The sequence below is a fragment of the Microcaecilia unicolor genome, chromosome 11, assembly GCF_901765095.1.
Source record: "Microcaecilia unicolor chromosome 11, aMicUni1.1, whole genome shotgun sequence".
NCBI classification, from domain to species: domain Eukaryota; kingdom Metazoa; phylum Chordata; class Amphibia; order Gymnophiona; family Siphonopidae; genus Microcaecilia; species Microcaecilia unicolor.
Window position 1 is genome coordinate 178,389,619 of NC_044041.1, and position 13,159 is coordinate 178,402,777.

The 13,159-nt window shown below is 44.8% G+C and overlaps 1 protein-coding gene across 2 annotated transcripts in view; it reads right to left on the minus strand.

Annotated features, from left to right (window-relative positions):
• LOC115481093 (delta-like protein C) overlaps positions 1 to 13,159 on the minus strand; it is a 57,470-nt gene that overhangs the window by 12,493 nt on the left and 31,818 nt on the right. For both annotated transcript variants that reach the window (XM_030220117.1, XM_030220118.1), the window contains exons 2-6: positions 11,487 to 11,726; positions 10,783 to 10,840; positions 6,902 to 7,159; positions 4,951 to 5,312; positions 2,994 to 3,210 (exon numbers count right to left, since the gene is read on the minus strand). In XM_030220117.1, coding sequence (XP_030075977.1) covers positions 2,994 to 3,210; positions 4,951 to 5,312; positions 6,902 to 7,159; positions 10,783 to 10,840; positions 11,487 to 11,726 — 1,135 coding nt within the window. The remainder of the gene's footprint in view (positions 1 to 2,993; positions 3,211 to 4,950; positions 5,313 to 6,901; positions 7,160 to 10,782; positions 10,841 to 11,486; positions 11,727 to 13,159) is intronic.

Below are 13,159 nucleotides of genomic sequence, written 5' to 3' on the forward strand. Positions count from 1 at the left end.
GGCTGTGTCATAAAACAGACTTAAAGACCTCAATATGTAATATTTTGGAAGAAAGGCTGGAGAGGGGAGATATGAGAGAGACATTTAAATACCTCTTTGGTATAAATGGTATAAAGAGGTGGGTCTCAATTGAAAGGATGAAGGTGAAAGGAGATAGATTCAGAAGTAACCTAAGGAAATACTTCTTTACAGAAAGGGTAGCGTAGTGGATGTGCAGAATGGCTTCCCAGTGAAAGTGGTGGAGACAAAGACTATCTGAATTCAAGGAAGCAAGGGACAAGCACATAGGATCTCTAAGGGAGAGGAAGGGATAGTAGATGGTATGGAAAGGCAGACTGGACAGTCCATATGGTCTTCATCTGCCAGTCATTTTCTCTGTCCCTGGCATAACATTGCAGAAGTCACTCCTTGTACTTAAGATTTGGAGTGTAAGATTTGTAGGAGTGGCCTAGTGGTTAGGGTGGTGGACTTTGGTCCTGGGGAACTGAGGAACTGAGTTTGATTCCCAGCACAGGCAGCTCTTTGTGACTCTGGGCAAGTCACTTAACCCTCAATTGCCTGCCGCATTGAGCCTGCCATGAGTGGGAAAGCGCGGGGTACAAATGTAGCAACATAAGCTATTTTGGGAAGTGCTTTCAGTGATACACAAATAACAGGGGCCATTGTCACCCCAGCCTGCCCACCTCAAGCCCCTGCTCCAAGTTCCCTGGAGCTGGGACTGATGCTGCACACAGATATACATATTCCCCTTGCCCTGATATTTGGTGATCCGGAACGATGCCAAAAGAGAAGTATCTCTGGATTAAATGCTAGCCAGGTCTCATGGCTACAGGTGGAAGCCAGAGTGATAGTCAGATACGCAAAAGGGGACCCCTTACAGCATGAATTTTCATTGTCCTTTCCATGTATTCCCATATGATATGTGGGGGGGGGGCATAATCGAACGGGGATGACCATCTCTAAGGGTGCCCATCTCTAAGGACGTCCTGGCGAAGGGGCGGGGTAACCCGTATTATCGAAACAAGATGGGCGTCCATCTTTCGTTTCAATAATACGGTCGGGGACGCCAAAATCTCAACATTTAGGTCGACCTTAGAGATGGTCGACCTAAATGTTGAGATGGTCATCCCGGTTTTCAGCGATAATGGAAACCGAGGACGTCCATCTCAAAAACAACCAAATCCAAGGCATTTGGTCATGGGAGGAGCCAGCATTCGTAGTGCACTGGTCTCCCTCACATGCCAGGACACCAACTGGGCACCCTAGAGGGCACTGCAGTGGACTTCACAAATTGCTCCCAGGTGCATAGCTCCCTTACCTTCGGTGCTGAGCCCCACAACTCCCCCCAAACCCACTCCCCACAACTGTACACCACTACCATAGCCCTAAGGAGTGAAGGGGGGCACCTACATGTGGGTACAGTGGGTTTCGGGTGGGTTTTGAAGGGTTCACATTTACCAGCACAAGTGTAACAGGTGGGGGGGGGGGGATGGGCCTGGGTCCGCCTACCTGAAGTGCACTGCACCCACTAAAACTGCTCCAGGGACCTGCATAATGCTGTCATGGAGCTGGGTATGACATTTGAGGCTGGCATAGAGGCTGGCAAAAAATTAAAAAAAAAATTTTTTTTAGGGTGGGAGGGGGTTGGTGACCACTGGGGGAGAAAGGGGAGGTCATCTCCGGTGGTCATCTGGTCAGTTTGGGCACCTTTTTGAGGCTTGGTCGTTAAAAAAAATGGACCAAGTAAAGTTGACCAAATGCTCGTCAGGGACGTCCTTCTTTTTTCCATTTTCCGCCGAGGACGCCCATCTCTTAAGCATGCCCAAGTCCCGCCTTCGCTACGCCTCCGACACGCCTCCGTGAACTTTGGTCGTCCCTGCATCAGACTGCAGTTGAGGGCACCCAAAATCGGCTTTCGATTATGCCGATTTGGGCGACACTGAGAGAAGGACGCCCATCTCCCAATTTGTGTCGGAAGATGGGTGCCCTTCTCATTCGAAAATGCCCCTACTAGTAGTCCATCAACCTATGTTTAACTTCAGAGAGGACAAAACTAACTGTTTCCCGGGCTTCTAATTTTAAATTGAAACTTAATACTGAGAAGACTAAATTTGTATTAATAACAAATCCTTATCATCTGATTTTTCTCAAAGATTTTACAATTAATAATATAACGTATCCTGTTGTATCCTCAATGAAAATCTTAGGGGTTACAATTGACCAGTTTTTATTCTTAGAAAGTCAAGTCTCGAATGTTGTTTCTAGTTCCTTCCATATGCTTTGGAAATAAAGAGATTGCGATCATTTTTCACAAAAAAAAAAAAAAAACAACAGTTTTCCGTACCATAACCCAATCTCTTGTTCTAACAAAAATCGACTATTGTAATTCCATCTATGTTGGAATTAAATGCAGCCTTCTTAAAAAAACTACAAACTGTTCAAAACACGGCTGCCCATCTAATCTGTAAATCACCGTGTTTTGCTAAAGCGACTCCAATCCTTCATAATCTACACTGGTTACCTATAAAGAGCTGAATTTCGTTCAAGCTATGTGCATTGGTCCATCAAATTTTATTTGGTTTGTCACCGTCCTATATGAATGAACTCATTGATTTACCTCCATGCAATGCTTCCGTATCATCCAGAGAACATCTCATTTTACATTTCCCCAGTTGCAGAAATATATCTTACAAAACAATCCACAATGATAACTTTTCTTACCAATGCACCAAAATCTGGAATTCTCTTCCTAAACAAATTAGATATACTAGTGATTATGGGTTATTTTGTAATTTATTGAAAACTTACTTTTTTAGCTCAATCTTCAACCATGTTAGAACTCACTGTTGAATATTATTTAGTTCCTTATCAATTTTCTTTTATGTTTATATTGTAAGCCACATTGAACCTGAGTTTCACTTGGGCTAATGTGGGAATAGAAATAAAAATAATTAAAAAATTATAAATTTGAAAAAAAACCCAACTATCTTTACCATTCAGGCAGGGGTTGTTGCTGCAGCGATCAATCTTCTTCTCGCAGTTGGAGCCATGGTAACCTACAGGACAGCGGCAGGTGTAACCCCCACTGGGTTTCTCCGCACAAGTGCCGCCGTTGAAGCAGGGCTTGTCAGCACAGGTCATCGCACTGATCTCACAGTTCTTTCCATAGAAGCCCTGTGGGCAGGTGCACTTATAATCATTCTCCAGATCCTGGGAGGAAGACACAATCATTAATATGGCCAGGAGAAACTGCTGGGTCATCAGCCAACATCATTGGACCACTAATCATCAGTATCCCCCATACCCCAGCATTGTGACTGAGAACTGTATCCTGATCAGAAGCCTCAATTACGTAACATTTTAAGAGCTAGAAATTATTACTGAGCCACTGGCCAATCAGAACCCAGCATTTTCCAACACAGGCAGCATTTAACTCCCGGTGGGTATGGAATCTCGGCCAATCTTAACAGCATCACCTAATGGCCAGACTCAAAGTCCACAGTTTGTGGGCTCTAGCCAAGGAGTGTCATTATGATGGTTGGGCCAAATTTAAAGGGGGATATAAAAATAGGAGGAAATGTCCCAGTAGATGTGAATGAAGGTTCAGAGCTTCCAAGTTACTCAGTTCCAGCAAGGAGATTCCAAGGAGGCGGTGCTTATTCTTTATGGATATCCTGAAAACGCGACTGCCTGGGTGTGCCCAAAGACTGGGTTGAGAAGAAGCACTGTTGTAGCCCAGTAGAGGCCAGTTGCAACAGAGTTGGAAAAGGAGCAGGAAGAAACTGCCTAGAAAAAAACCCCAAACCAAACCAATAACCCACTAACCAAATCAAAATGTATAAACCACTTCTCTAACACCAACCAATTTGTGCTGTGCCCTCCCAGAACCCTGAGACTTTTAAACTATTGCTGGACGATTAGCCAATCAATGGCTTGCATTCTTGGCTGTTGGCCAGAGATCAATTTGCATGTACTGCTTCCTTGGTATACAAAACTCTTTCATGCATATTCATTATGGATATCCTGAAAACCTGATTAGCTATGGCAGTGATTCTCAACCCAGTCCTTGGGGCACACTCAATCAGTCCGGGTTTTCAGGATATCCCCAATGAATGTGCATGATAGAACTTTGCATACTAAGGAGGCAGTGTATGCAAATCTCTCTCATGATTATTCATTATGGATATCCTGAAAACTCAACTGGTTGGGTGTGCCCTGAGGACTGGGCTACGGGGTCTAGTTTGGGAAGTCCTGCTATGTTTGTTCCCTTTATGAAACACCAGTAATGCAGCAGAGATACCTGAGAGCCTCACATTAATTATGCGGAACCAGTGTATCACAGTTCTATTATTATATAACAGAATTGCAAAGCTACCCAGTTAGACTTTGTGGCCAGTCCTGGGTTTAAACTTCCATTCTAAAAGTTGTGTGATTCTACCCATTGAAATCAGTGGTGAGGGTCCATAATGTATCAAGATGAATAGGAGTAATGTCATAAAGTACTTTTTCATGGGTGGGGTGATAGATGCCTGGAATGCCCTCCCACGGGAAACGGTGGAGGCAAAAATGGCAACAGAATTCAAAAATGCTTGGGATAAACAGAAAAGATTCCTAAATGGAATCAAAATAAAACTTAGCAGTGCTTAGACGGTAAGTCCAGTAGTTGGGGAGTAAGACCAATGCTGGGCAAACTTCTACAGTCTGTGCCCTGAAAATGGCAAGGACAGATCAAGGTCAAGAACACATTTGTTAAGCTCATAGCATATGATGCATATATCTTATTGGGCAAACAGGATGGACCGAGCAAGTCGTTATCTGCCGTCATCTACTAAGTTACTATCGTAATGGTCAGAAAATCAGGACTGGCCCAAAATCCCCCTCTTACAACTTGCCAGCATTTTTATAATCACATTCATAACTCAGAAGTGGGCTAAAGGGTGCGGTACTGACGTTGCAGCTGCCTCCACTCTTGCAGGGGTTGCTATCGCACTCGTTGGTCTCGATCTCACAGCTGATGCCGGTGAAGCCAGGTCTGCAGCTGCAGGTGTAACTGCCCTGGCCGGTGTTGGTACAGGTGGCTCCATTCTTGCAGGGCCGGTGGTTGGTGCAGTAGTTGAGGTCCTGGTTACAGAAGAGTCCTCCCCAGCCCTCTTGACAGTTGCACTGCCATGGCTGGGCACAGGTGCCGTGGAGGCAGCCTGGGTACCGAATGCACTGGTCACAAGCTCGGCCCTGCCAACCGATGCGGCACTTGCACTCCCCGGGCCGCTCACAGTAGCCGTGGCTTTCACTGCAGCCCGGCAAGCAAATGGCTGTAAATATGGTAAACAGAGGGAAGAAAGAAAAGGAGAGAGAAATTCAGTGGGATCTTAACATGTTAAACAGGGCAACAACATCTGGCACCTGCTGCCTTTGGTGCCTGAACAAAGGGGCCACATGTCAGCAGGCAAAGGAGGGGTGGGGGGTGGGGGAAAGCTGGAGCTCACACGCTCCCACATTCAGCGCATCCACCTCCATTGTCCTAGGGACAATGGCAGCCTGGGGTCTGGCCAGTTGCCTGAATGCAAAGCAAGTGACCCCTTTGCAATCGCACTCTGCTCAGCTTAACAAGCAGACCTTAGGAACAGGGGCTGCCAGGGAAAACATCTTCTCCCCCCTCCCTCCCTCCACAAGTTCAGACAAAGGGGAGTGGTGTGAAAGCTGGTTAACATTCCTTCCCCCAAACCCCTCTGCTTTGTCCTTCCTAGGAGACAGGCTGCTGAGGGAATACAGGAGGGTCTCAGGGGATCACAGCCTGAATACAGCACACCCTCTCCCCCCCCCCTTGTGCGATAACTCAGCCACCATATGCTGCAGCTCAGGACACTTTGTTCACTGATTAAAGCCCCATGCTTCCTTTTGTTTGGATGGCATGTCCATGAGCAACAGGATGGGGTGGCAGAGGGGAAGGTTTATTCACTGGGCTTCTTAATGCAAGCTTCAGGAAGCAGGACAAAGGAAAACAAGAAAGAGCTCCATACAATACTGAGTTAACCTGCAGTATTTCCTTGGGATACATAAGCAGAGAAGTTTATGGAAGTTATGCTTAATAGCCTTTGATGGATCCATCAGTCGTCTCCAGTTTTAGGAGACCCTTTATCTGACTTCAATGTTTCTACGTACCTACGATCTCTAAGGGAGAAGGAAGGGAAAGCAGATGGTATGGATGGGCAGACTAGATAGGCCATATAATCTTTATGTGCCTTCATTTTTCTGTGTTTCGATGACTGCTGGAAACTTGAAGGGTTAGACAGTACAGCTCTGCTCTTTTTTACATTTCCCTAGGGCTGGCTTAACCATTAGGCAAACCAGGTGGTTGCCTAGGGCAGCACTTTCTGGGGGAGAGGGGTGGTGGAAGCAAAATAGATTTTGACAGTCACAGAAATTCAGTGAACCATCAACCCTGTGCCTTTACTTGTTTAATATTTAAAAAATATGATGTCTATATAGGATCATTCTGGGAAAGATGACGTTCAGGTAACTAATAATTGTGGAATTTAGCTATTAAAAACCTTGTGGCGTGGGCTCTAGGAACCTGAAAGATCATGAGGGGAAGGGAGAGATTCAAAGCTGTAGGTTTGCCTAGTGTGTGTAATACCATTGCCCGGCTAGGGTTACCATATGGCTCCAGAAAAAAGAGGATAGATTGATTGAGCCAGTCTAGATTTTACTTCCACTGAAAGCAATGGAAATAAAACCCGGACTGGATTAATCTGTCCTCCTTTTTCTGGAGCCATATGGTAACCCTACCTGCACCTACCCTAAGCACCAGCTGCATGCCACTGTTGAAACAGGATTGTGAGCAAGGGCAGCCTGTGTGGCAGATTCTACTCTCCTGAGGATGCAGCAGAGGGATACTCACGCTCAGAGCAGTAGTCTCCTCTCCAACCAGCAAGGCAGAGCCGGGTGCCATCTTCAGCACAACTGTAGTGTCCGAAGGGGTCATCTCGAGGCCGGCAGTAGTCCGAGCAGCTGTCCCCGTGGTAGTACTCATCACACATCACATGGTAAGAGTAGCGCAGTTCACTCTGTTCACCCAAATGCACGTCCTGAGACCAATCCTCACCTACAGCCAGCCGCCGCCGTGTTGCCAGACGACTCACCAGGTTCTCTGCGTTCTCTGGAGGGGTGGTGAGGAGGAAGCGTGCATCAGAGACTAGCAAAGCCACAACAACCACAATCAACTGAACAACACTGAAGAGTGACCAGAGACCCAACCTCATCCCCAGAGCATCAGACGCAACAGGACAGGAATGAGAGCAAGAAGGAACTCCTAGGCCAGGCATGTAGGAATTCAAGCCTGGAGCGCCACAAACAGGTCAGGTTTTCAGGATATCCCTAATAAATATGCATCGTTCTACTCTAGGTGCACTCTCAATAATTAGTTGTACTATATAAATCTTACAAATTCTATAACAACTGTTACGACATCTATAATCACTTTTTTTATTAAATGCAGTATTGTTATCTCAAGTTTTGTTCAACACATTGCTTCTCCTATCGTTAAAAATTTTAACACACACCAACATTGCTACACATTCTTATAATCACTCATCCCTACAAACAACGTAACCAGCACCATTTACTAAATATTCATACATTACTAGTGCAAATTTCAGTCCATATTCCTCATAGTCACTGCAACATGGTATAGTCTTTAATTACTCCGTTGCAAAGAAATAGTTGTTTATAACGCGTATTTCACGCTGGACTTTCACTTAATCTTCTCATATGTCAATGTTCAATACAACTGTATTTCTTCACCAAAAAGATGGATACTTGCAAACATGGCAGCCATTTCCATATTCCATACAGGACCAGAGGACATCACTTTATCTAATAACTGCTGACTCCATGTTGGTCGCTTCTTGTTCTTACAGCTTCATCCAAACACACGCAGAGACCCTACACGCACGTGTTTCGCTATTAAAGCGTCATCAGAGGTCAAATACTCAGCTACCGCAAGGATTGAGCACTCCATCAAAACCAAATGCCCGTGGGTGTGCCCAAAGGAACGTCCACACATGCGCTTAAATATGCATGAGATACTGCCTCCACTGTATGCAAATCCATCTCATGCATATTCATTAAGGATATCCTGAAACCTGGCTGTTTGTGGCAATTGAGGCCTGAACTCCTGCATTTCTGTCCTAGGAACTCAGTTCCTTTCCTTATTCAAGAGCAGGTGGTCATTGCTTACCCTTATTACAGAGTAGAAACTAGGGTCCTGTGCTTATTATAATGTGAGAGCCTGACTCCTGCAGGTCAGTTCTGGTCTTATAGCAGGAGGCGGATTGTTATCCTGTATTGTACAGTGGGATCTGAATTTCTGTCCTTATTATACAGTTCAAGCTCAGCCTGTGCACTTACTATACAGTGAAAGCTGAATCCAATTCTATACCCCTGATATACATTCACAGTACATAAGTATTGCCATACTGGGAAAGACCAAAGGTCCATCGAGCCCAGCATCCTGTTTCCAACAGTGGCCAATCCAGGTCACAAATACCCGGCAAGATCCCAAAAATGTACAAAACATTTTATACTGCTTATCCCAGAAATAGTGGATTTCCCCCAAGTCCATTTAATAACGGTCTATGGACTTTTCCAAACCTTTTTTACACTCCGCTAAGCTAACCGCCTTTACCACATTCTCTGACAACGAATTCCAGAGTTTAATTACACGTTGAGTGAAGAAAAAGTTTCTCTGATTCGTTTTAAATTTACTACATTGTAGCTTCATCGCATGCCCCCTAGTCCTAGCATTTTTGGAAAGCATGAACAGACGCTTCACATCTACCTGTTCAACTCCACTCATTATCTTATAGACCTCTATCATATCTCCCCTCAGCCGCCTTTTCTCCAAGGGAAGCCACAGTAATTCTTAGGCTGTGGAAGGGCCTTCTACAGTAATGACATTTTTAATAAATACCCAGAAACATTTCACCCCTTCCACTTCTCTCTCCTCTTCCCCTTCTCTCATTTGTCTTTCATCCCTTGTCCTCTCACCTTTCAGTTTCTCTCTCCCACTCCTTGCTACTACTATACATTTATATAGTGCTACAAAATGTACACAGCACTGTACAGAACTGCATAAGAGTCCCTTCTCTGTGGAGATTACAGTCTAGCCTAGATAGATAGATGGACAGGTAGGTCAAGGAAACGGCTGGGAACTCTGTATTGGATCTTGTCACCCATCCCATTTGCCTGACCCGGCTCTCTCTTTTCTAGTGCCACGATGCTCAAAGCTCCGGCACTATAGCAAACAGCGCCAACCCATACCACAAGAGCAGCGCACAAAAATAGTCCTCCGACGCTCAAAGCTAATGGCATTCAAATTATATGTGTGCTGTGAGACCGAAAGTAAGGGGGAGGCACATGCCTAGCACATGCGCGCAAGAGTTTCACGGTAAGCGCAGCTCATGTGTGCACGGGCCAGGCAAACCCTAAAGTGAAGTACACATTGGCGCCATTCTTCTGCGCCTTTCAATATAAGCCACTTTTTCCAAGTCTACTTAGTTAATAATTATTTATGGATTTTTCCTCCGGGAATTTGTCCAAGCTGCTTTGAAAACCTGCTACATTCATGCCTTCACCACATCCTCCAGCAAAAAAATTCCACAGCCCAGTTGTGTGTGGAGTGAAAAAAAAAGACAGTCTTTCATTTGTTTTAAATCTCCTCTTATTTATTTGCATTGAGAGTCCCCTAATCCTTGTACTATTGAAAAGGGTAAATAATTATTCTCAATTTAATGTTCTACCCCATTCATAGTTTTATAGACCTTTAGAATATACCCCATCATTCTTCTCCAAACTGAAAATCCCTAACCTATTTATAGCTATTTCCTCATAAGGGAGCTCTTCCATCCCTTTTATCATTTGTGCTGCCCTTCTCTGTACCCTTTCTAGATCTGTTACATCTTTTGTGAGATGGGGTGATCAGAAAGGCACATAATATTTAAGGTGTGGTTGAGTGATATAGAGGTATTGTGATCATCTTTCTTGTATTCCCCATTTCTGGTTAGCAACTCCTAAGTGGAACGTAGCATCGTGTAGCTATAATTAGGGCTATCCGTCTCAACGCACACCTCACCAGTACCTACCTCTTTGCTTATTACAATATCTTTATCACATAATTTATTCAATAATAAATTAATCAAAGATACAAATTTTGCTCTTTTGCAAATTGATAAAGTTATAAATAAGAATGCCTGGAGCTCTTCTCAAATTTCTATTTGGTATAACCCTAAATTCAAAATTGAAAAGAAAGCTAATTATGGCAGCAACTAAATATTTGGTCATTAAATCAACTCCTATTTGGACAGGCTTTTCTTTCATTTGAAGATGATAGTTCGTAATTATGACCTACCTCCCAACCAAATGTTTCAATGGTTACAGTTAACACACGCTATCAAAAAAAGTAATATCGATCTAACGTCTTTATCAAAATCATCTGATTTATCTGATTTCTGTGTTTCTATATTTCCCAAAGGTAAATTAATGTTGGCATTTTATAAAGTTCTGAACTCATTCCATTTTCCACATTCTACTGTTTAAATTCATTACGCTGATTTGAGTTCTTGCAAAGAGTGGGGGATTTATAACTGACGTAGATAAAGAAATAAGGGCCTCTGATGATTGGGGAAAGAGAAGACAAGGATATCGGTGGGGAACCAGACCTGATTCGGTGGAATGGATCACAAGTTCATGGCTGTGTAAACGACCAAAGTGGGAATTCCTCACCTGTGGATGCATCAGCAGTGTTCGTATTCCAGGATTCAATGATGAGAGAGAAAGTTCCCTGAAAATCAGAAAACAGGAATAAAATAGTCAGGCACAAGACTGCCCCAGAGAGATTCCCATCATCACTCTGCTACCCAATGCCATGCAAGAGAGAATCCCCATCAAGAGTATTTTAAATCAATATTTATATCCCGCATCATACCCTACAAGAAACCTAGGCAGATCACAATCCTAAAAAATAGAAAAAAAATATAAATAATGCAAATAATATAATAAAACCATATTGATTGTGTTAAAGACAATGCCAAAAAATAAGCACAACATCCCACCCCTTCTATATCAATCACCAGCTACCCAATATCATGCCATAGACATTCCCCACAAACACTGTCCCATCCCCAAGTCATGGCAGTCAGATCATATCAACCATATGCCATAGGATACCTTACCAAAGAGAACTCCAACAACTATTTGCACCCAACAGCAGCCATCTGAGACACACCTCATCTCCCTTTGTCTCTTAAAGGCATGCCAGAGAGTTTCCCAATGATCAGCTCCTAAATCCATCAAAAATATCCCTCCACAATTTTCTTTCTCTGATAGTTATTCTGATGTAGAACACATCCAGGTACTGTTGGAAGGAGGCAATTGTTTGTCACGTATTAGGGAGAGGGAGGGATTCCCAGGTGTTATTTTGCTCTTACCGGCCACTTGAAATGAAAGGGTACACGGATAGGGTTGCTGGCTGCAATAGATCCAGGATCTGCTGAGATGATTTCACTGAGGGCTGCTCCGAAGGTGCAAGGGGGCTCTGGAGAGACCACGGCTTGGGCATGCTTCAGACATACTCGGAAAAAGAGGCGGCAGGGACGACCACTCCTGCATAGACTCCGGGAACTGCTGAAAGAGTGAACCTTGAGCTCGAAAATGCCAGCAGCCCTTACCTGCAGACAAAGCAAAAAAAGGAGCATGTGAAAGCAGCAGAATATTGGGGGTAGGGGGTGGGGATGCAAATATGTCTGGTAGGCTTCCCCTGATTAGTGCACCAGCTCTGCATTCTTCAAATTTGCATATGATTAACTTACTGCATCGGTGGGCAAAACTTTCTTGTTATGTTCACTAAAACTGCCAACTGGATCCAGATTCGCAGGACAGGGTTGATCCAGTCCTGGGTTTACCCCGTTGCATGCAGGGCCTTATAGTTCTGATTTCTCCATTACATTCCCTAAGAAAAGCAAGACTACAAGTTCTAGCATGCACTGGGTTAAACCCATGACTGGATCAACCCTGTCCTGCGAATCTGGATTCAACTGGCAGCCTTAATGTTCACTTTAGAAACCGTACACTCAGTCATTGGCACACACGGCTCTAATATGTGGCTTTTTCAAGAGTGTTTGTATAGGTCTTAGGAGCCATTTGAAAGAGGACCACAAAATGTATTAATTTCCCTAGAGAGACTGAAGAGAAATTTATAGAATAGTAGCATAAATTCATTTTGGCATGCTTAATGATAGACATACAGTGGCATAATCGAAAGAGAAGGACGCCCATCTTCTGACACAAATCGGGAGATGGGCGCCCTTCTCTCAGGGTCACTCAAATCGGCATAATCGAAAGCCGATTTTGGGCGTCCTCAACTGCTTTCCGTCGTGGGGATGACCAAAGTTCACGGGGGCGTGTCGGCAGTGTACCGAAGGTGGGACGGGGGTGAGGTTAAGAGATGGGCGTCCTCAGCCGATAATGGAAAAAAGAAGGGCGTCCCTGACGAGCATTTGGCGGACTTTACTTGGTCCAATTTTTTTCATGACCAAGCCTCAAAAAGCTGCCCGAACTGACCAGATGACCACCGGAGGGAATGGGGGATGACCTCCCCTTACTCCCCCAGTAGTCACCAACCCCCTCCCACCCCCCCAAAAAATTTAAAAATTTTTCCCAGCCTCTATGCCAGCCTCAAATGTCACACCCAGCTCCATCACAGCAGTATGCAGGTCCCTGGAGCAGTTTTTAGTGGGTACTGCAGTGCACTTCAAGCAGGCGGACCCAGGCCCATCCCCCCCCACCTGTTACACTTGTGGTGGTAAATGTGAACCCTCCAAAACCCACCCGAAACCCACATGTAGGTGCCCCCCTTCGGGCTATGTTAGTGGTGTACAGTTGTGGGGAGTGGGTTTTTTTGGGGGGGGGGTTGGGGGGCTCAGCACCAAAGGTAAGGGAGCTATGCACCTGGGAGCAATTTGTGAAGTCCACTGCAGTGTCCCCTAGGGTGCCCGGTTGGAGTCCTGGCATGTGAGGGGGACCAGTGCACTACGAATGCTGGCTCCTTCCACAACCAAAGGGCTTGCATTTGGTCGTTTTTGAGATGGGCGTCCTCGGTTTC